The sequence below is a fragment of the Telopea speciosissima genome, chromosome 6 (genome assembly GCF_018873765.1).
Source record: "Telopea speciosissima isolate NSW1024214 ecotype Mountain lineage chromosome 6, Tspe_v1, whole genome shotgun sequence".
NCBI classification, from domain to species: domain Eukaryota; kingdom Viridiplantae; phylum Streptophyta; class Magnoliopsida; order Proteales; family Proteaceae; genus Telopea; species Telopea speciosissima.
In genome coordinates this window covers 58556344-58577055 of record NC_057921.1, presented here as the reverse complement: position 1 = coordinate 58577055, position 20712 = coordinate 58556344, and the positions used below count along the sequence as shown (strand labels likewise).

At 37.0% G+C, this 20712-nt stretch overlaps 1 protein-coding gene across 2 annotated transcripts; it reads left to right on the top strand.

Moving 5' to 3' along the window:
* The first annotated feature begins 2637 nt into the window (after window positions 1–2637).
* LOC122666275 lies at window positions 2638–19181 on the top strand. 2 transcript variants are annotated; one of them, XM_043862450.1, is made up of 15 exons: window positions 2638–2832; window positions 2951–3128; window positions 3305–3356; window positions 3471–3513; window positions 4378–4434; window positions 6927–7033; window positions 7133–7204; window positions 7318–7457; window positions 7992–8085; window positions 8194–8255; window positions 10597–10701; window positions 11632–11707; window positions 15310–15422; window positions 18565–18624; window positions 18738–19181. In XM_043862450.1, the coding sequence occupies exons 1-15, from the start codon at window positions 2745–2747 to the stop codon at window positions 18841–18843; spliced, it is 1353 nt and encodes a 450-aa protein (XP_043718385.1). In that variant the 5' UTR covers window positions 2638–2744; the 3' UTR covers window positions 18844–19181. The 2 variants fall into 2 exon arrangements, with proteins under 2 accessions (XP_043718385.1, XP_043718384.1); XM_043862449.1 differs by having other exon boundaries at window positions 3305–3359.
* The last annotated feature ends 1531 nt before the right edge of the window (window positions 19182–20712 follow it).

Below are 20712 nucleotides of genomic sequence, written 5' to 3'. Positions count from 1 at the left end.
CAAATGTGGTTTTAATTTTTTATTCGTTGGGGTCTTTTTTGTGCAAGAATGAGGGGCCAAGAAGAAGCCCAAGATGCCCACTTATTCTTATGGGGTCAAACAAGGGACCCATTGAGGGGTCCGACAGGGGATCGATTGAGGGGCCAAGAAGAAGCCCAAGAGGGGGATTTTTATTTGCTGCTGTATTGACATGCTCCATTTTGCTGCTGTACATATTTAGATGCTTGACACGTATATTGACATAATCCAACGGCCATAAAACAGCTAAGTAAAAATTTGCTTTTTCTTGTTTTTACTTTTGATTTTTCTTGTTTTCATTTTTGCTTTTTTATTTTTTTATTTTCACATTTCCCTCTCATTCTCTCTCCCCTTTCACGAAGCCTTCCTTCGTTTCTCTTTGGTCTCCGACCACTCTGAAGAATCTCCGCTGATGATGGAGCATCTTTGAAACACAAACCTAGCTTTTCTGCTTTGATCAAGTTGAGAGAATAAAAGGGCAAGAACTTGTAATGCTCTGCTCTGCAATTCTTCCTTTTTATGGTGAGGCTTTGCCGCTCTTTTAGGGTGGGTTTTTAGATAAAGAAAAAACCAAGATCAACAAAGAAAAACTCAAAACAGAAAGGGATCGAATAGTGGGAGAGTGAAGAATGAAGACAAAATTTAACAGCCCTTCCTATCATCAATCTCCATCTGACCCTCTCTCTCTCTCCATCTCCTTAACATCTGTCTTCTTTCTCTCTATTTCATGTCTCGATCCAATACTCAAGAACACCTTATCTCTCTCTCTCTCTCTCTCTCTCTCTCTTGGGGCTAAGAGGGTTTATTGTGATTACGTTTGTTGTTTTTGGAGTGTTTTGTGATCTTGATGGTCTTATGGAATGGTAGATGGTGATGAAATCTTTCAAGAGAGCCTACAAAATAGATGGAATGACTCATGGTGTTTATTTAATGGAATCAAACAGTCTTTTTGGATATCTACGCGCTAAAAGCATTCAAGGCCTCAATCAAACCAAATTCCATCTCTCCCTAGTTATGCCTCGGTTCCTGGAACTTCTCCTTCGATCCTTGCTCTCTCCCTTGCCGTACCCACTTCATCTGCGGCATCTCCTGCAGTCCCGATCTGTTGGAGCAGATCTGATCAAACCAAAATCCACTGTTGGAGCAGATCTGATCTCAATCGCAAACCAAATCTGCCGTTCTCAAGAGACAGAAGAAAGCTGCCTTGAAGACGGAAGACTTCGGACCAGAGATTCTTCAAACTGCCGCGCTCACGGCGAAGACTTTAGCTCTTCACATTACAGGTGCTCCATCACCGGCGAAGATTCTTTAGAGTGGCTGGAGACCAAAGAATGAGAGGGAAAGGTCTCGTGAAAGGGCAGAGAGACAAGAGAGAGAAAGGTAAAAATAAAAAAGTGAAAATAAAAAATAAAAGAACTAAAAATTAAAAAGCAAAAGTGAAAACAACAAAAAACAAATTTTTACTTAACTGTTTTATGATCGTTGGATTATGTCAGTACACGTGTCAAGCATCTAAGTATGTATAGCAGCAAAATGGAGCATGTCAGTACACTCGACCTCTCCTTCGACTTACACTAGATCTTCACTGGCTAGCTGCCACCACTGAGCTAGAAACTCATTCTCAACCCGTGGAAGTAATTGGAAAGATTCTTGTCAAAGCATGAGTGAACACTTTTTCCATACTTGTTAGTTGGAATTTTGAATTTTCTGCACTCTACTAACATGTATTAGCATCTACCAAATCAAGCCAATGGGCATCTCATTATTTATATGCATGAGGCTCACATAGTGAAGGAAGAGAAAGTGTTAGAAATTGTCGAGGAGGAGAGCATCAAAGATTGTTAAGTAGGAGAGATGTGAGTAGGAAATTATCGATTTAAATTTTTAAACCTTACATTTTCCAAGTTTCTTAATCAAAATTTTGAATTTTAATTTTTTCGAATATAAATGGGAGAATTTGACAATTTAATTTAATTATCTTTTATTTTATTCTAAAAAATATTTAAATAAATATATTTAAGCGGTACCGAAACCGTTTCCATACCGAAGTATCCATATTGACATATTGTACCGTTAAATTTAGTACGGTATAAAAAAGGGATATACAGTCAGTATTTGTTATGTATCGATACAGGCCATAATATTGAAAATACACTATATTGTATTACGGTATTGATATGAGATACTTGTACTGAATCGATATTTAGTGTAATACCGGTATGAGAATATGTGCAATGTACGGAACCGAAACCCTATCGATTTACATCATTAAATTGCGCGGTAGATGTACATCACCTCTTGCGACTTAGGTGGTGGGGGTGGGGGGATCTTTATCGGGCAAGGAACTTGAGAGGATAATTTTTTGAGGGGGTGTTCAAGAGACATGTAATATTGAAAATTCTCTGTCTGGGAGTGTGGCCTATGCCAGCACTCCTATGAGTCTATCTCTCTCCTCTCCATATAAAAAGATACATTTTCCCCCTTGTTTTGAGGAAAAGAGAGAAAGACATATGGGAATGCTGACGTAGGCCACACTCCCGACCTAGTTCCCTATTTTTTATTTGGTCAAAATTTTCGAAACACGGGATTTTAAACCGTCTTGAAAGTTGAAAATTGAAATCGTAAAGCATTTTAACCTCAAAGTGGTGTTGGAGCTCTAACTGAATCGACTGTTTCCCGCCACCGGTCGTTAAAGAGAGGAAGACTAGAGGGGCCTGGTGGAGAGAATGACTACGAGAACGAATTTCTATAAGAATCCTTCCTATACTTACAACAAAGATTTCAAACTCTCCTCCGTTCTTCAAAATCTCAGAGGTATTATTAATCTGTCAATTAATTACTCAATCATTCAACGTTATCGTCTCCTTCGATTTCTTATTTTTATTCTCTCCTTTTGATTTCGCTTGAAATCTGTGATTCAATTCTTTTTCAGCATACAACGCCGCCACCGGGAACGCTCCTCCGGTCGAGGAACAGATCCCCCAGGATGAGAAAAAGTTGAGTCGTAAACGAGGTCCGGATCGAACACGAAAGCCGAATCGCAATGAGGAAAAAAAAGAAGAAGAGAACGAAGGAACTATTTCTCACCAGGCTTATATAGAGCAAAGAAGGCAAGTTATTCTTTTTCTGTTTCATTTTTACGCTTCAAATTTAATCTCCTATTTCGCATCCTCCCACCAAAAATTAGAAGTGAGAAAAGGTTGCTTCTTTCCCTTTTTTCAGCTAATAGTTTACTTTCAAAATATGTAAATTTTAACAAATTTTTTTTTTTTTTTGCCACATGTAGGAAAGAAGCAAGGTCGTCCCAAGGTTACCAGGAATTGACTGCAGATGTTTTTGTGGTCACCATAAACATCCTTTATTTTTGCTATGTTTCGTTTTTCATGCGTCAATTTCTTTTTGGTTTCTGTAATCTTTAATTTCACGACTTCTAGTTTTTCATCTTTTGGCAGGGAAGTTCGAGTTCCAGTTTTGTACCTTTGGTGCAGTACGAAAGTGGGTAATTCAAAATCCATGCATTTGTTAATTTCTTCACCCGAATTCTTATTGAGTGTATCTAGTTACTGGCTCCTGCTCAAATTATCTCTTACCCTTCATGCTACTTGCTACTGTCATTTCAGCTACAATAAATTCACATTTGGAAACACAATGCTTGTAATTTTGTTTAGATCAAACTAAAGCTTTGAAATGATCAAGATTTTAAGTAAGTTGTGGTTGATATGACCAGATTGCATGGTTAGAAGTCTTACAGGGAGTTGTAATGAGTGATGAAATTTAAAAACCCAGGAAACAGATATGATATCATGAAGATCTCAACTTGCTTGATTGGTAAAGTCAGTGAAAACTGAGTATGGATGTGACTCCCTTGTGTTTGTTAATCCATCTTCTCTCACAAAACTGAAAACTGTTTTAATGTCAAAGGTACATCTCTTGAACATGCTTCGACTTAATTTGCATTGCTTGGTTGATTAAGCATATCTTGCAAGTCCGACTAGAGTGTAACAGACTGACATGTCTCACTGACAAGGGGCAACTTGGTTTGATATTTCTTAACATCCAAGCTTGCTTTTCTATTCTCATTTTATGAAGGAAAACAGTATCCTAAACTTAGTTCTGATAGTATATATTTGTTTGTGAACCATTGTGACAAATCACATTATGTTACTATCTGAGAATTAGCTTCTCAGCCTGCCTAGATGCTTTGACAGTCTCCAGTCAGGGTGATGTCCTGTTATGTCTTTTGTGGTAAAAGTTTATAATAATGCAGACTCTTTCAATTTTCACATTGGCTCTGTGTTTTTTCTTGAAATGTCCACTTTGAGCAGCATACCGATAGATTTTTCTTCCTTGAAAATTCAGGTGATGAAAGTGCTTCCTCGGTAGAACATGAAGAGAAACAGGGCACATTAAGTTCGGGTATGTTTCCTGGATCCACTTTTGTCTCTTGGTTTATTCTTCTTTCAAGTGGATCTGGATTTCTTTGCTTTTTGCTACCTTTGCAAGTCTGAAATTTATTCATGCTTTCTTTCTTTGCATATCATGGTCTAAGTATTGTCTCTTTAATATGTTACCAACTTTGGTTGAACACTGTTTTTTTTTTGTGGGTAATGATACTTTTACTTGAAAGAGAAGTGATGCTGAAGAACAGAGGTTCTGATAGGCTGATACCAACTGGTGCAGAAGCTATTAGAGTATGGCTCCATTGCAATAATTTCAAGATTTAGGGTTTTAGGATTTATTAGATTGTTGTTTAATTTTCTCAATTTGAGAACTTGGGGCAGGTTTTAGGTGATTTAGGAATAGTAATTATGATGTGAGATGGGAACTCTGGTGTTTATTAATAGGGAATGGTGACTTGTGAGTGCTTTTGGTGCCAACCAAATGTAGTTATTGTAACAAGAAATTGTCAATGGTATGATGGATATATAGGTGTCAATGGTGGATAACTGACTGCTAATTGAGTAATGGATATGGTGAAGGTTTTGAAAGCCAGTAATTTTAGCAATGAAGTTCTAGTTTAGTTATGGATTCAGGCACGGTTTTAAGTAAGCAGAATCAGCTATGGTATCGGCCTCAGCCGATTCCAATGAAGCTGGAATCGGCTGGGAATCGATCAGAATTGCCTGATCCGTAGAAAAAGCCAAAGAATCGGCCATTTCAAATCGCACAGAATTGGGATCGGTCTTGTCCTATTACAATTCAAATTGGCTGATTCGACCAATCCGCTCCCAATTCCTTGAACCATGGATATGGGTTATCTTCTGAATGTCATTAAGTCTCCATTTGTTTTGATTTAAAATGCGTGCCAGCAGCACTTGAGGAATAACTCTTAAGAGACCTAATGTTCTTGAAAGCATCAAAGGTTTTCATGTGGGACCGTCACTAACCCCGAAAGCCAAGCAATATACTTCACTTGTCATGATTGAAAATTGTTTACCATGAGGTTATATTGAGCTCCAGGCAACCATACTCATCCATATTCCTTTGACATGAACTCTGAAAGTAAATGAATCTTGTCATGTACTGCTGATACCTGGAAAGTCTGGAATCTCATTGGATGTGTGGGATCTTACACTTGTTAGATGGGTACTGGAAAATATCTCTAATGGAACCAAAATCAAGTAAAATGGTAACACATTGACTCCTTAAATAATCAGATCAGGTCTGAAAAAGTAAAGAAATTCAGAACCCATTTTGGACATGAACTGAACATGTAAACTACTCTAGAATTTGGGACCGGGTGTGTGTGTGGGGTGGGGGTGGGATGGGGGGTGGACTAGTGGACTAGATTTAAACCATAACCAGAGAAAAACATCAAGTCCAAAATTCAAACATTCATGTGACCTCAAGAAAAGAGATTTTGAGCATCTCTGGATGAACCCAGTCAGTACTAGCAATCCATTCTTTCCATAACCTAAAGCATGCTGTGGTCTACCGGTTTCAATGATGTGAGGCAAGGCTCCATTTGAGTTCCCTTCCCTGAGGGCCTGGACCTGTCTTACTTCATGCATGAAGAAGATGGTGAAATTAGGTGGCATCATTCTCAATGTGCAAAGAAGGCCCTTGAAATGCGCCTTCTCATTAGCACATGTAAGCCATGGATGCAATCTATCCATAATGTCATGATTTTGTCTATAATGGAGATAAAACATCTAAATTATATGGAATATACACTGAAATTCCTGGATCATAGTAGGTAGCTAGAAACTGGTGAGGATCTATATGTTCAGTATAACTACAGAATTATTTGTAATAAAATCATGTTTTTGGAGGTCTTCTGATTAATACTGGATGATTACTTTTAAAAAGATAGGTTATTATGGGCCACTGATTTTAATGGTGGCTGCCAATGTTATAGGTCATGGAATTAAAGTTCGGCAGAAGTTTCAGTCATTATCTCTTGAGATTCCATTAACAGGACCAGATAGAAGATTTAGTTTCCAAACCATACCATACAAACTTCGAGTGCTGAATACTCTTTTTAAATGTTTGGACTGGGGATGTTTTTCTGATAATTGAAGTTTTAACCTATCTGAATTGTTCAAAAATGATGGGTGTGAAAGTAGCCCTTGCCCCTTAGTACCCTTGAGTCCTTAACTAGTTCTCTGAAAACCCAAATCTACAAAATAGAAGAAGGAAAGAATTGGAAAATCGGTAGTTCGGTACCATCTAGATTGAGCCAGCAATGAACTAGGAAACAATGCATTGGCAAACTGGGTCATGCATAATGAAATGTGAAATATCAAAATGTTAAGAAAAAGAAAGATTTATTTTGATATTTCTACTACTTTCTGTATTTAAATATGTAATTTCATTGTTTTTGTTTGTAGGCTGGGATGGTGTCATTAAATGTTGGTTCATGTCACTTCTGAATTATTGCACCTTTTTTAACATGGGTACTCTTTCAGATAATATAAATGATCGAGTTAAGGGGAGAAACGAGCAACGGTTTCCAGTTCCAGGTGAACCTGTTTGTGTTATATGTGGCAAATATGGAGAGTATATTTGTGATGAGGTATGATGTGTGGACTTTTGTGTTTCCTTTGTTTTTTTCTTTTCCCCTTTATGTTGAAATCTTGCTTCACTGCAAATGGTTCTTCTTTCTCTGATACAGACTGGTGATGATATCTGTAGTATTGATTGCAAAACTGAACTACTGAAACCTCAAAATCTTGACCTCCCTCAGGTGCTTTTCTAATTATAACTTCAACTCAATGTTTTTGTAACTATCACGTGAAATTTGCTGAACCTCTTAACCCTTGCACCTAATGTTTAAGCTACTTTTGCATTATTTTACAGGAAGTCAATAACAACCAGTGCTCTCTTGTCTGCTCATCTGGACCAAAAGGTGCATTCCAGATGCCTGAGTTTGAGGATGCTTGGGATTACGAACAGCATCGATGGACCAAAAAGAGATCCAGTTTATGTACATACGAATGGTATTATATAACATTCTCAAACCTTTTTATTTTTTTTTTATTCTTCTCAAAATCATGTTTGTAGATCATTTTCCCTACCGTACTTCGCATTCCCAAATGCATAATGTGTGGTGACTGGTAAGATACTGATACTTCTGATACTTGTGTTTAACTTACCCTCACACTCTGAGGGAATTTTGATAATCGATTTTATCGAAACCATAGTTATCAAGGCGTCGTCATGGCAATGCCATGGTGTCCATGCTCCTTGGACGACTTGGGCGCCATGGCGGTGTCGCCTTGAATTTTTCCCCTCTAAAATGCCATGGTCGCTTTCCTGCCTGGATAACTATGATTGAAACAACAGAAGCACATGGTTTTTGACGTTCAATCATGTGGCCTTTATGAGTAGAGTTGCTCAGTGGGCTTAGATACAAAGTATAAACATGTAGGCATAGATACATGTATGTCAAAAGATAGAGGCATAATTTGCATATGCTTATGTATGAGTCAACACTCAACATTTTTTAATTTTGGTTTTTTACTTGCCATTAGTTGGAAATGTCAGAAGCCTGGCCACCTTCCAGAAGATTGTTTGGTGAAAACATGTTCTCCTCATTTGCTTTCTTCAACTCAAACATGCAGTCAGGTTATCACTTGATGTTTCACATTATTTAGATAGCTCTTACCTTTTGGCACCATTGTTTTTCTTCATTGTATCTTAGTACTAATTGTTAGTTTTTCTCATTTGATACAGGCATTGGATGGGGGCCACAATTCAACTTTCATACCCAAAGATCTTCTTGCTCTTTACCGAAGGTATATAGAATCTTTATACATGTGCATTTTTCAACGAAAGTTCTCTTTTTGATCAATCAAATTCTTCCAAAGCATAAAGCTTTCTGGATGTATATGATGACATCTAGAAAGATGGATCCGGGCTTCTATTGAATCGAGAAATAGGTTTGATTGTACATCTTTTGATATATATGTAAGGTATCCTCCGGATGATTCAAATTGAAGTAATTGGATGTCCTATATTGTTTGTCTCTGCAAAAATTATCTAGTTCTATATCTCAAGAGAAAAATATATACCTGAATCGTTCTACGAAAAGATTTTCTTCACAAATTATGCATTCTTATCAATTTATCATGTCTTGTCCAATTGATGAATATCCACTACTTTCGTTTTTCGTGTTGCTTTTCTTACATTGGCTCCTTGGTAAGTTGTTAAATGCCATTAGGGATGTGGCTTGGGCTTTTACCTGCCTACTACTTCAGCAGTTGGAAATCTATTTGCAGGAATCACTATTCGGGTCATTACCAGGCCATGGCTTCAGAACATAATGGGATATGCTCCCATTCACTGATAGATGTATGCATGTAGATGACAAAGGATTTGATGAGGTAAGCTAGGCTGGAAAAAAAATCAACAGTAGAAATCTACAAGAAACCAGAATTGCAGTGAACCTAACACAGCAGAAACTTTTAAAGTGAACAGAACTTGCAAACTAGGAACTCGATGAAGATGAAACTAATATATTCTAGAGGACCCATGGGGTGGTTATGTGGTAGAAATATCAAAGAGTGTTAACGGTCAGAGGGACAGAAACTTGCAAGGAGAGAAATTAGAAAGTACAGAAATCAGCAAAATAGCAAGTCAAGAAAACTGATATAACTGATAATCCAACCATCCAATGAGTATTCTGTTTTGGCCTAATGAAGTAAGATGGGAGGAGAGTAATATAGTTAAATTTTTAGTCTAAGTTAATGGTCAGATTTTCAGAATCTGTTGACTGGAGTCTAGACTATTATGTTGCTGTCCAGCAGTAAGTCACAAACGTAAAACAGTGCTGAAAAAAAATTAACAGAATATATGAAAACTTAATAACAGTGTTAGGAAGTAAGTAAACACAAAGAAGAAGATTAGAAATCATCTAGAAGATGCCCATGGTAAGAACTCTAGCTGCTGGAACAGTGAATGACCGAGAAAACACAAAAGAGAATAGGAAGAAAAGAAGAAAGATATGACCACTAGGTTTCACCACTTATGGCCTGAGTTGGGCTTCACCACTCTCCCTCAAAGGCTTCACCGCCTTGGTTGCCACTTGCTTCACCGTAAGGGCTGTGACTGATTCAACACAGTGCACATGCTCACATAGAGCATAGGTTCTCTCAATCATCAAATTTGTGGGCTAGCGTGTCCTTTATTTATAAGCTGTGACATTAGAACCAAATCGGAAACTCTCTAATAGAGTGAGAGATCCTTTACTACAAAGCAACAATGAATGTGTAGTAGCTCCCTAAAATAGATAGTCCTAAACAACTAAGAAACTATAGAGTTTATGAACTCTCCACAAAATATGAAGTCCCAAAATAATAACTTCTAAGTAGCATACTTGCTTACTAACAGAAGAACTACTAACTTTGAAATAAACAACTACTAAACAAAAATAGAAACTTGCTATTTTAGACTCCACAGAATATTCCAGTAGCAAACAAAGATTTTCCAACTGGATCCTCCACCAAAATTGTCCATTGAGGGGCCTACACAACTCCTTGTGAGCAGTACCACCGATCCTTCTTCCTTGGACTGCATTGGAATTCCTCTTGGGTTTCAAAGGTTACAGGATTTAGTTCAATGGGTAGGTTATCAATAATGAACAAAATGGGAATCAAGATGGGAAGAAACCATCCATCCTGCTTGTACTTCAGCAAATGTTTACGGAAGTTTGGACACATGAAGGATATCTGCATAAAATAATGATCCAATAAGAAATGCATCAGTCTGATCCAAAAAATTCTTTTTGGACAGTGTGCCACATTTTTCAAAAAATGCAATAGAATGCAATTCATTGGATGAATGAATTACCTGATCTTGTTTATTTTTGCTAGGGGGTGTTGCTACCCTTTCTACATGCACACTAATCAAGTGAGGCTTACTTTTTCCAATCCTCCCTGGTTGAAATGGAAATTCCTCTTCATTGCTTCTCCCCGTCCTCAGCTCCAAAATTTGCTATGTATTCTTAAACAGGACTCTTGAAATAATGACCAATGTAATTATAATTATTTTTCTCTGATCCTTGATTAGAATTATCTTACATGGTTTTTTTCTGTATATAAAGGTGTTATGTGGCATTGTTTCTCTCTTTATATGCAGATGCCAACAAATAGGTAGGAAATTGTCGAATGTAAAATGCAATGTCTGCCGTTGCACATCAAGTCTGGCAATGTGCCTTGATTGTAGTACAGTCCTTTGTGACAGGTATAAGCACTAGCAAAATTTAGGAAGCATCTTTTTCTTTTTGACAGTATTTCCTTTTTTCTGCATTTGTCTTGAACGTTTTCTGTTTTATTCTGTAGTTGTAATGTTCTACATTTTGTCTGTGTGTGGAGCACTCGTTAGAAATTCAGTTTTAGTTTTTCTAGTTGAGATTTAAAATTTGGATGAATTCAAGAATTTTGGTAGATTTTGAAATTTCGTGCTATTGAGACTTTTGGTGAATTTTTGTTAGGTCTTTCAAAAAGTTTCCAGTATTTAGGTGAATTTTGGATGCCAATAAAATGAAATACAAATAATTTTGAACTGCTTCAAGTGGTTTGTATTTTTCACGAGAGATGATTGGATAAGGGTGGGAGGGGGATTGTCAAACTAGAAAGGCAAATCATATTTAGAAAGGGCACATGGGTGCATTGAGTTCTTGTGCTTTGATTCAGATGTTATGTAACTAGCTGTTTATTCATTATCGTACATGCATCTATCTGTGTCTGTTACTTACTGCACATGCTCATTAAGACATAGGGAGATTCAAGGGAAATCACATAATACGACCTTAGATGTCAAGATTGAGATTTGCCATGTAATTTCTTAGAAACATTGGGAGATTGTTTGCTGATTAGATTTTTTGGAGGGCAGAGGAGAATCCGTAAGATGCCTGTTTTCTGATTATGCTAGTTAAGGCAGCAAAAGTTTCAGAGTGTAATTAATCGACAAAATTCTCTTTTCCTGAGTGCACTGCTAAAGAGTAAAGGATTTCTGAAAGTATATTGGAGTGCATTTTGGAAGGGATTGGAATGAACAGCAAGAAAATCTATTTCACAGACTTTCTATAATTTAATGTTATTATCTATCATCTAATTTATTAAATTCTGGAACTTTGATGGGACTATGAGTTGAATATATTATACTTTCCAGTGCAGGTCATCTGAATGGGCATATTGCGGCACAGCCTTCTCATCAACGATATTACTCTTACAAGCTTAACCGTTTGGTGAGAATTGAATTTACTTTATCTGTTCTGTAAATGTACTGTGCCCATGCTGTTGAACAATTCTGTGAAACTTTACACAAATACATAAACACATGCGCACACACATGTTTCCCATCTTGAGGAGGGCCATTGGTTAGAAACCTGCCACTTGGAGTGGGGGTGAAGTGGAGCTCATCTTCCACATTGATACTTGCCATTGCAGGAAATTGGATGATGCAGTTGTGTTAGACATTCTTGTGGCAGTCCAATGGGCTGAGAATGACTTTTGGATAGTTATGTTATAGGTTGGGTCTTTTATTTCTTGGGTTTCATTGTAATGGGCTTAATTTATAAGCCCGTAAAGTGGGGATAAAGTTAGTACACGGGATTAGTAGCTAAGTGTTTGAATTAGATTAAAATTTTTAATAGCCAAATAGAATTATATTTTGAGTTTATTTACTTTATTAAGTGTGTGAGTAATGTAGATGCCAGTTCAACTAAGAACCAACTCTACAGGATGATCGATACATTGATATTCTCAGGTCCACAACTAATGAAACACAGGGAAGTCGATAGGCTTGCAGGTTCAGCGATAGAAATTCGTCAAGAAAGCAAATCCGCATGCTCTGTTGAATGTATCCGATCAGCAACTCCAGTCACTCTCCCACTCAGAAATCGATTAAAAAATGAAAAGAAAATAAAAGATAGATTCGGATTGTGCCTCTCACTCTATCCCGGGGCCTCTCACCCCCTTCATAGGTTTCTCATCTCTTTGCATCTCACAGCCATCAATGGTTGCAAACTGAACCAAACTCGGAATTTTCTCTAAATCGATTTGGCCGTAGATCAGCCTTTGTTCTTTATTTATAATTTCAATCAGTTACTACCTAGGTTCTTCTAGAAACAATCCAAATTAAAAAGTAAATCCAATCTCTAATTGGTTACAAGGGAAAGAGTCCTAATTACAATCCACTTTAAAAAAGGCGTACCCATTACATGAGTCTCCCACTACTGAGGGTCATAATGTACGCAACTTTATCCCTGCTTTCGCAGAGAAGCTGTTTCCTAATTACATTCCACTTAACAATATCCCTGCTTTCGCAGAGAAGCGTTTCCTAATTACATTCCACTTAAAAATAGAAATTATCCTCAGCTAGCAAAACCCATACGCAAGAACAAAACTATCCTAAATTCGCTCAACATGACTATTCGTCTTGCTTTGGAAAGAGGCCTCTATGCCAGCAATTAGTCTTCAACTTGAATCTGGAATTAGCCCCTTCAAACTGTGATCGATATCCAACCAAATCTAGAAATAATCCCTAAAAAATCTGGTCGATATCCTCCCCAAACATGCTGGTGGATAGTCCTCAAAATCTGGAAATTACTTCCACACGAGCTGGCTTGGGATCTTCTGGAAGTCTTCAACAAATAAGGCTGGTTGATATCTGTAGTCCTAGACCCCCACGAGATCTGTTAAAATCCCCTACAAATCAGCAACTCAATAGCTAATGAATCTGGAAAATAATTTTCCTACAAATAAGCTGGACGATGGCCTATCTTGGGCAAAATTTGATGGCCAATTTGGCTAGCACTTGATGGGCTTAATTAAACCCATAAGATGGGCCAAACATGAACCAGATTTGGAACCCAATCGCATGCCCTACACTACATCAGTGAGTGCGATTAGAAGATCTTTTATGAGTCAATTTAGGAATTTTAAAAGGCCTTTATATATGTAATACACCCCATCAATTAAAGATGATTTGAGTAAACAGATGAGCTTTTTTTTTTTTAAAAAAAAAGTTTTGGAGCTGTTGAGCTTGGCATACAGGATTGGTATCCCAAACATGACTTCTTCTCTCTTCTCCCAAGCAGATCGGTCTCATCTCTATTCCCTTCCCTTCCATTGATTTGATTTCTTCCCTTAATAGCGCAATGCTTCCTTTATCTCAGACCTGATCACACATTTGATTGGTGGACCTATCCATAATCTGGATTTTCAGATTGCTGCCGAACCTGACTATGGATACCTATGTTTTCAAGATCAGAGTTCGTTTGCCCGAAAGAAAAACTGCTATTTTATTCATAGATGAAGGGTAAAGTGAAATTTTCATTTTGCTATCTGTGGTAGAGATGTTAACAAAGGCCGACGAAATCTTCATTGAATTTGAAGATGATGTCTTCGTTATATTCTCAATTTCACAATATTATGATGGTGCTTATTGACAAATATTTGAATCTTCCAAATGCATTATTAACGTTGGTTGGCATTGGTTGGTAGAGTAAAAAGGTGTAGTTGATCTTGATAGCAATTTGTGCTTCCTAAAGAGATGATGGCTGGTGATAACCCATATTAGGATTGAGCACACTTGAAATCTTAAAAGACCTTGAAGAGAACCTTCAATCTATTACATTTGATGATGGTGGGTCTGAATTGTCCTTTTTGTATAGGAATTTACCACTATATATGAACTGGCCACACTTGATGATGATGTCCTCTGACTAAGTCAAGTGAACTTGACCCCATTTAGTTGAAATAAAAGCTTAGTAGATTTGAATTCAGTTGAGTTACCACTTGCCAGATCTTGAGACATACTCTTTGTTTTCCACAATTACAATATGTTCTTTGAGATCTAATTCCTTACACTAAACTCAGTCTACATGTCTTCCTTTTTTCGTTCTTCAGATAATGCCAAGGGAAGGAGGAGGGGTTCTAGGTTTTAGAGGGTATTTTTCATTTGGGAGTTCTGATTTCTAATGTGTAAACAGGTTGCTTACTAATGATTTCTTAATGGGTAGAAACCTGAAAGAGAAGGTGATCTTGCATACATTATTCATCTTTAATATGCAGAATATAGTGATTAGTGACTAGGCATCCCTTAGGTGAAAAATAGACATAAGCTGTCTTTTTGCTCTTTGCTGCTTTGAGTAACCATTGGTTACTTTTTGTCTTCTTCTTCTTCTCTTCTTCTTCTATTGTTTGTTTATCTGATCTGATATTACTACACTTTCTATTTTACTAACTGAGATCTACACTAATTAACTTAACCAGAAAATCAGGTCAATCTGACCTTCCTATCAAGTTATTAGTTTCTCCTTGGAATACTTTATTTCTCTGTTTTGGGTGATCCTGGTTTGTTAGTCAGTTCTGGTTCTTCTATTTTGGACCTATATTTCATTAAGTTTGTTGAGGTTAATTTAAATCATGATCTCTGAGTTACTAAGATCGTTCTGAATCACTTTGATCTGACTCTCATATTTATATATAGAAATTTCATTTTGGCGGACAAAGGTTGGACATCAGAGTGTTTTGTTCTTCTCATTGTGCTTTGTTATTGTTTTCCCATTTTCAATCTGCTTTTTTCTCTTAGTTCATGACTTGCTGATGATAAATCAATATGCATTTTTTAATTCCCTGGCTGATCCTTGTACTGGCTAGATGTTGTTTTTCTAAAGAGGACATGGCCCATGTTCCTGATCTCTTATCATTTTGCCTTCCTGATAACCATCAGAACTACAGAGGAGACTTTTGATTGTGATATCTAGATTATGGTTTACTTCTAAGATAATATGGTGTTAATTCGTTGCTCCCTGCATGCTTAACAACATCAATCTGTTTGCAGGTAAAATGCTGTAAATCAACATGCAATGTAATTGACATCAAGGATCTTTTAGTTTGTCACTACTGCTTTGATAAAGCATTTGACAAATTCTATGACATGTATACTGCCACATGGTATGTAATCTATATCTCTTTTTGATTGTTTTGGTATGTATTTTTAATTTCCTTTGCTCGAAATGCTTCTCAATTGAAAACTTATCGGAGATTGCAATATATTATTTTTCTTCCTATCTGTTTGCGTCTTTTTCTTTTTTCTTCATTTACCTTTTATTTAATAAACTTCCCAGACTGCATTGAAGAAAAGAGCGGAAAAAACTCACTTGATTATGGAAAGAGGCAATTCATGTTTTTGAAAGATCACAAATAATTGTTTCTTCCAAAGAAAAGAAAGTGTTTATGGCAATTTATAATTTTCTTCTTTTTGGTTTTTGTCTTTTACTTATTTATTTTTTTGGGGGGGAGGGAGAGGGGGAAAGGCTGTACACACCACCTGTGTATGGTCCTCTCACGCTCTTTCTCCTTCCTGACATATGGGACCCCCATATACGAACCATGGGGTGCTCCTTCCTGTGCTCCCATTGCTCGGCATGTAGATGCCATTACATACTGGTAATGCTTGGATCCCCTGCCCTCTTTTTTTCTTACATTTACATTTTCTATGATAAACTTCAGTCTGCATCGGAGAAAAGAAAGGAAAAATCACATGTTATGGAAAGAGACAATTCATATTTTTGAAGGATCACAAATAACTGTTTCCTTGAAAGAAAAGAAAATGGCTCATTTGAGCCCCAGGGACACCAAATATTGTTGTTTCCCAAGGCTTTGCTAAACTAACTTTATTTATTCATTTACATGGACACGAGTAAACATGTCTGTGAAGATATTTGTTTTTGTTATTACCTCAAAGGCTCAAATCTCCCACTAATGAAACTCTTGAATGTGAATGATTGAGAAACATATTTCTAGAGGAAAAGATCATTTGGACGTGTGGAAAGACTTCTACAGGGGTAGGCTCATGAAACATATTGCATGTTTTTGCAGACCCGCACATGTATATGCTTTCATGCTTTATTTAAGGCATTAGCAGAATAGGTTTTATCAGTGAAAGATCTGTCCAAAGATACCAATTCTAATGCAACCCTGGGTTATAAAACCTTAATTTAGGTCACTATGGGCCCACTATGGATGATAATACTCAAGTTTTAAGGAGGAATGACATTTTTGTAATTTTCTGGAAAGTTCAGCACCCCCTTTGGATAAGAAAACAGAATCTAGAATAGAAGAGTAGAGAGGACTTCTCTGGAATTTAAATTCAGAACGGAGGCAATTCAGAAACAATTCCAGCAAGGGAGAACTTTTTGGTTAATAACAAAAAACCTATCCTTATGTGGAAATATCAAAAGTTGCTCTCCTCCTTTCTTGCAATAAATAGGTTCTGTGATAAACAAGAATCTGTTTCGACTGACAGAACTCTCTTATATGATCACCAATTGACCTGAAATTTCAGGCGATAGGTTTTCATTCCCAGTCCCCTTGGAGGCAGCCAAAGGACACGCAGAACAAATGATGAAGAATAATTAACCCGAAACCAAGAGAATGGAGATAAGGTTTAGTTTACCACTGGAACTGAAACCAATACTTGTCTCAAAATCTCTGACCTTTCCAATCTAAAAATAGGGAAGGTCCTGCTTCCAAAGCTTACATGACTAGCCGAAAAGAAGGCTCTGAAAGACCTATTCGAAAGCCCTATCTAAGTAAAGCAGCTGATACTGGCTCAATACAATTGAAACTGAACCTGGCGGAAGATATGGAACCAGGTCTGAGTTTCAAATTGGATCTCACAACCCATGCAAGCTTTTGACACCAAACTTCAAAGGCTGAGTCTCCCTGGGATAGATACCAAGGCACCAAATTTCAGGGTGAAAGGATTAGGAACAAGGAAGATCAATTCCAATATTTTCGGGCTGCAACTACCACTAGAACAGAGCATGGTGCTTGGGTTAGAAAACAGTTGCAACAGTGATTCAAGAAAGAAGATTAATAATAGAGAAAATAGGGGGATAGGGTGGATCACACCTGAAGAATGGAGAAGAGAGAAAATAACAGAAGGGAGAAAAGCGGTCGACCAACTAATCGGTTTTTTTTTTTTTTGAGGGGGTGGGGTGGTTACATGTATAACTGGAAAAAAAACTCTAATTGTATCCTGATACAGAAGCTGAAACTAAATTGAACTCAAACGCCTAGTCTTCTAATAACAAAAACTAACAAGCAAGGATTTAAGTATTGGTATTGGATATCGTATTAGAGGGGTGATTTTAAGAGACGTATCGTATTGGAGAGACGCAAGATACGTTAAAGATACGCATGGAAATAGTTAAGGAATGCGTGGATGTGCTTATGATACAGATAATATACAATTATAAAGCATAAAACGCCACCTTATTATACAATTCGTAAATATATACAGCTTGATTCAAGGATTGAGGAGTTTTTACCGAGTCTAGTGATGCATTAAAAAAAAAAAGAGACCTGCAACTTTATCACCCAAATCTGTTTCAATCCGTGATTTGAACACTATAAGTCCATAAAATTTGTTGAAATGATGAAGATTAGAGTTGTTTTTATGTTAGATGATATACTATATTGAAGAGAAAAAAAGTTTCCAAGGCCTTCGGTTGCTCTCAGTTTTGTATCTCACTCAGTTTATGTTTCGCGGGTTTAAAGGAGGCGTATCTTACCTATATCAGACTGGTATCATTCCCGTATTGGACTGTATCGGTCGATACATTTTTTTTGGGAAAATAAGTATCATATCGATACCCACATCGATCGATACCTACCGATACTTAAAACCTTGCTAACAAGCATAAAATAATAATTGTGAGTTTACAAATATAACCCCAACAATTAAATAAACTCCCTAACTACCCCTATTGGACCGAAATTCAGGTTTGGACCTGGTTCCCCTTGATCTGAGCTTCAAAACGGGTTCATGCTGGTCCAACCAAAAAAGTGTTACTGCATCAAATTCTTTTCTGAAACCTATGCTTGATCAACTTCCAGCGCTCCTACAAATATCATGGGAAAGGGTTATTCACATGTTATCCTGTATCTTACATACTATATCCTTATCTGTTCTAACATTGAGTACTGTAAACATAAACGCAATTCGATTATGATTTATGAGTGTGGGCTTTCTCTCGGCTGGGCCATATCCTTTTGCCGTCTAATGTGCAAAGTTTTGTTTTGAATGCAGGAAGGTAACTGGACTTTCAATCATTTGGGGTTCCATTTGCTGCGAGGATCACTTCACTTGGTAAGCTAAACATTTTTCTTTTTCTTTTATAAATTCCCTGCCACCTGTGTTTTTCTTTTCTGAAATATAAACAAAGTAACTGCTCCGGCTGCTGCTGATGTCAATGCATACAGGCACAGGATGAATTGTATGAGTGCAGATGTAGAGGATAGTGCATATATTATTAGGAAGCAAGCACTGAGGGACAAGTGTGTTCAGCTCAGTGACTTTATTTTCTAATGAAGTTATAGAGTCAGATTTGGGGTTCCATTTGCTGCAATAAGCTTGTGTTATAAGTTCCTACATGCTGTATTTTCTCCCACCAGAAATTTTGAAGCGTCACAAATTTGTCATGGGTGGGATGGTAAAAAGACCAGGACATATTGTTTAAATGCAGACATAAACAAGGCCTTAATTACCAGGAGGCACACACCGGGAACAAGTTTGCTGAGCTTGGTAACTCAATTTACTAATGGGGTTGTGGGAGTAATCAACTTCATAAAATTGTCCACCTCATTTTGTCAACTCTAATACATTCCATGCAATGCTGTAGAAAATTTTGCATTTTCTCGTGCTTATAGTTTGGTGATTCCATTGAATATTTGTTCTCTTTAATGTACTTTTTGGGAAATAGAACTATTAAGAAAGCATCTCCCATCGCACCTCTTAACTGCCTGCACACAATACGCATGTCAAGGTTGTAGGTTGCAACCTCATTACTGCAGACAAGGAAATCTCATCCAATGCAGAATTGAATCATCTTTCATGGTAATATTCTATTTAGTTTCAACTTTCTTTCTGCATCAGATTTGGCAGCTAGGAATACTAGTTCAAATTTGATTAAAAAAAAATCTATTGGATATCCCTGGGAAGTATCTGAATGTGAATCTGTTGATATGCAATACTGTTCTATAGATAAAACAAATTACTGAAAGAAAAAAAAGTGTCAGATTAAATTGATTACTGAATTACATATTCTGTTAAGTTATATTTGGATCAGGAATTTACTGGAATGGATATATCTGTCACAATTGCCTGGATTTCTAGGTATCCTTTCACATCCCTCTTGGATACGGTCCCCGCCACTCTTTGGACTAGAGATAAATTACGCTGGGGCTTTCACCTAGTTCTTCTCAGAAGCCTGCTGAGTGCGAGTTACCAGAATCTTCTTTTGCCGATGGTCTTAGTTATTTGACATTCCAGTTGTTTGAATGCTCTAACAGGGTTACAGGTGTTTATGCCACAGGCAGCACTTATTCCATTCTAACCATAATAAGATGGCACTATCACCTGAAATTAATAATTACTTTTGGGGGTGATGTTCTCTGCCTGGGAGTGCATTGGGGCGCAAGTTGCGACCAGACACATGGGGTGAGGTGGGCTGGTCATTTCACCCGCCCCCAAGTGTTGCAGAGAACATTTCCCCTTTTACATGAAAAATGTTTCCAACATTTGGGCTCAAATAACATATGGGCGTGCCCCAAATCTAGAGAGAGTTGAAAAACTGTACTAAAACATCTTTGTACTTTCACTTTCATTCAGTAGAAATCCCTGGCTATATTTGGTTGCAAGAGAATTAAAGAGAAGGGAAGGGAAGTTTTCAAACCTAAAAAAAAATTTGTAATAATTGTCTAGTATGATTGTATAATCTACTTAAATTTTTTATTGTAATCATTATCCAATCTGATTGTATAATCTACTTAAATTTTTTATTATATTTAATAATGATATTTTTTAGATGTGATTTTTTTTTTAATTCAAGGAATTTGGATGCACAATAAAGTGAAATTTAATAAACAAATAAGGAATGATTTTGAAGTTAATGACAAACACTTAGGGTAATAATAATCAAATAAGAAATGATTTAGTGTTAAGGATGTAAACATGCTGGGTAATAATTTACAAGGCAAGGGATCAGTGTCTAGTCGTGTATTGCCTGCACCAGCATGGGATCAATGGGAGTCCTTGCAAGGTCATCAACATAGATGTGATTTTTTATTTCATCGGGAACAAGGTGGTACTTTCCCATACTCTTATGTTTGGCTGCAAGGGCCATATAAGACACAACCAAGTAGCATCCTTTTTCCTTATTTTACAAGGGCAAGAGAT

What these genes read in the sequence shown, in the direction of transcription:
- LOC122666275 (XM_043862449.1), top strand. Translation starts at nt 2,745, where the DNA reads ATGACTACGAGAACGAATTTCTATAAGAATCCTTCCTATACTTACAAC. An exon ending in ACAGGGCACATTAAGTTCGG is followed by an intron (nt 4,435 to 6,926) that starts GTATGTTTCCTG and finishes GTACTCTTTCAG; the next exon opens with ATAATATAAATGATCGAGTT. An exon ending in TGCGAGGATCACTTCACTTG is followed by an intron (nt 18,625 to 18,737) that starts GTAAGCTAAACA and finishes CAATGCATACAG; the next exon opens with GCACAGGATGAATTGTATGA.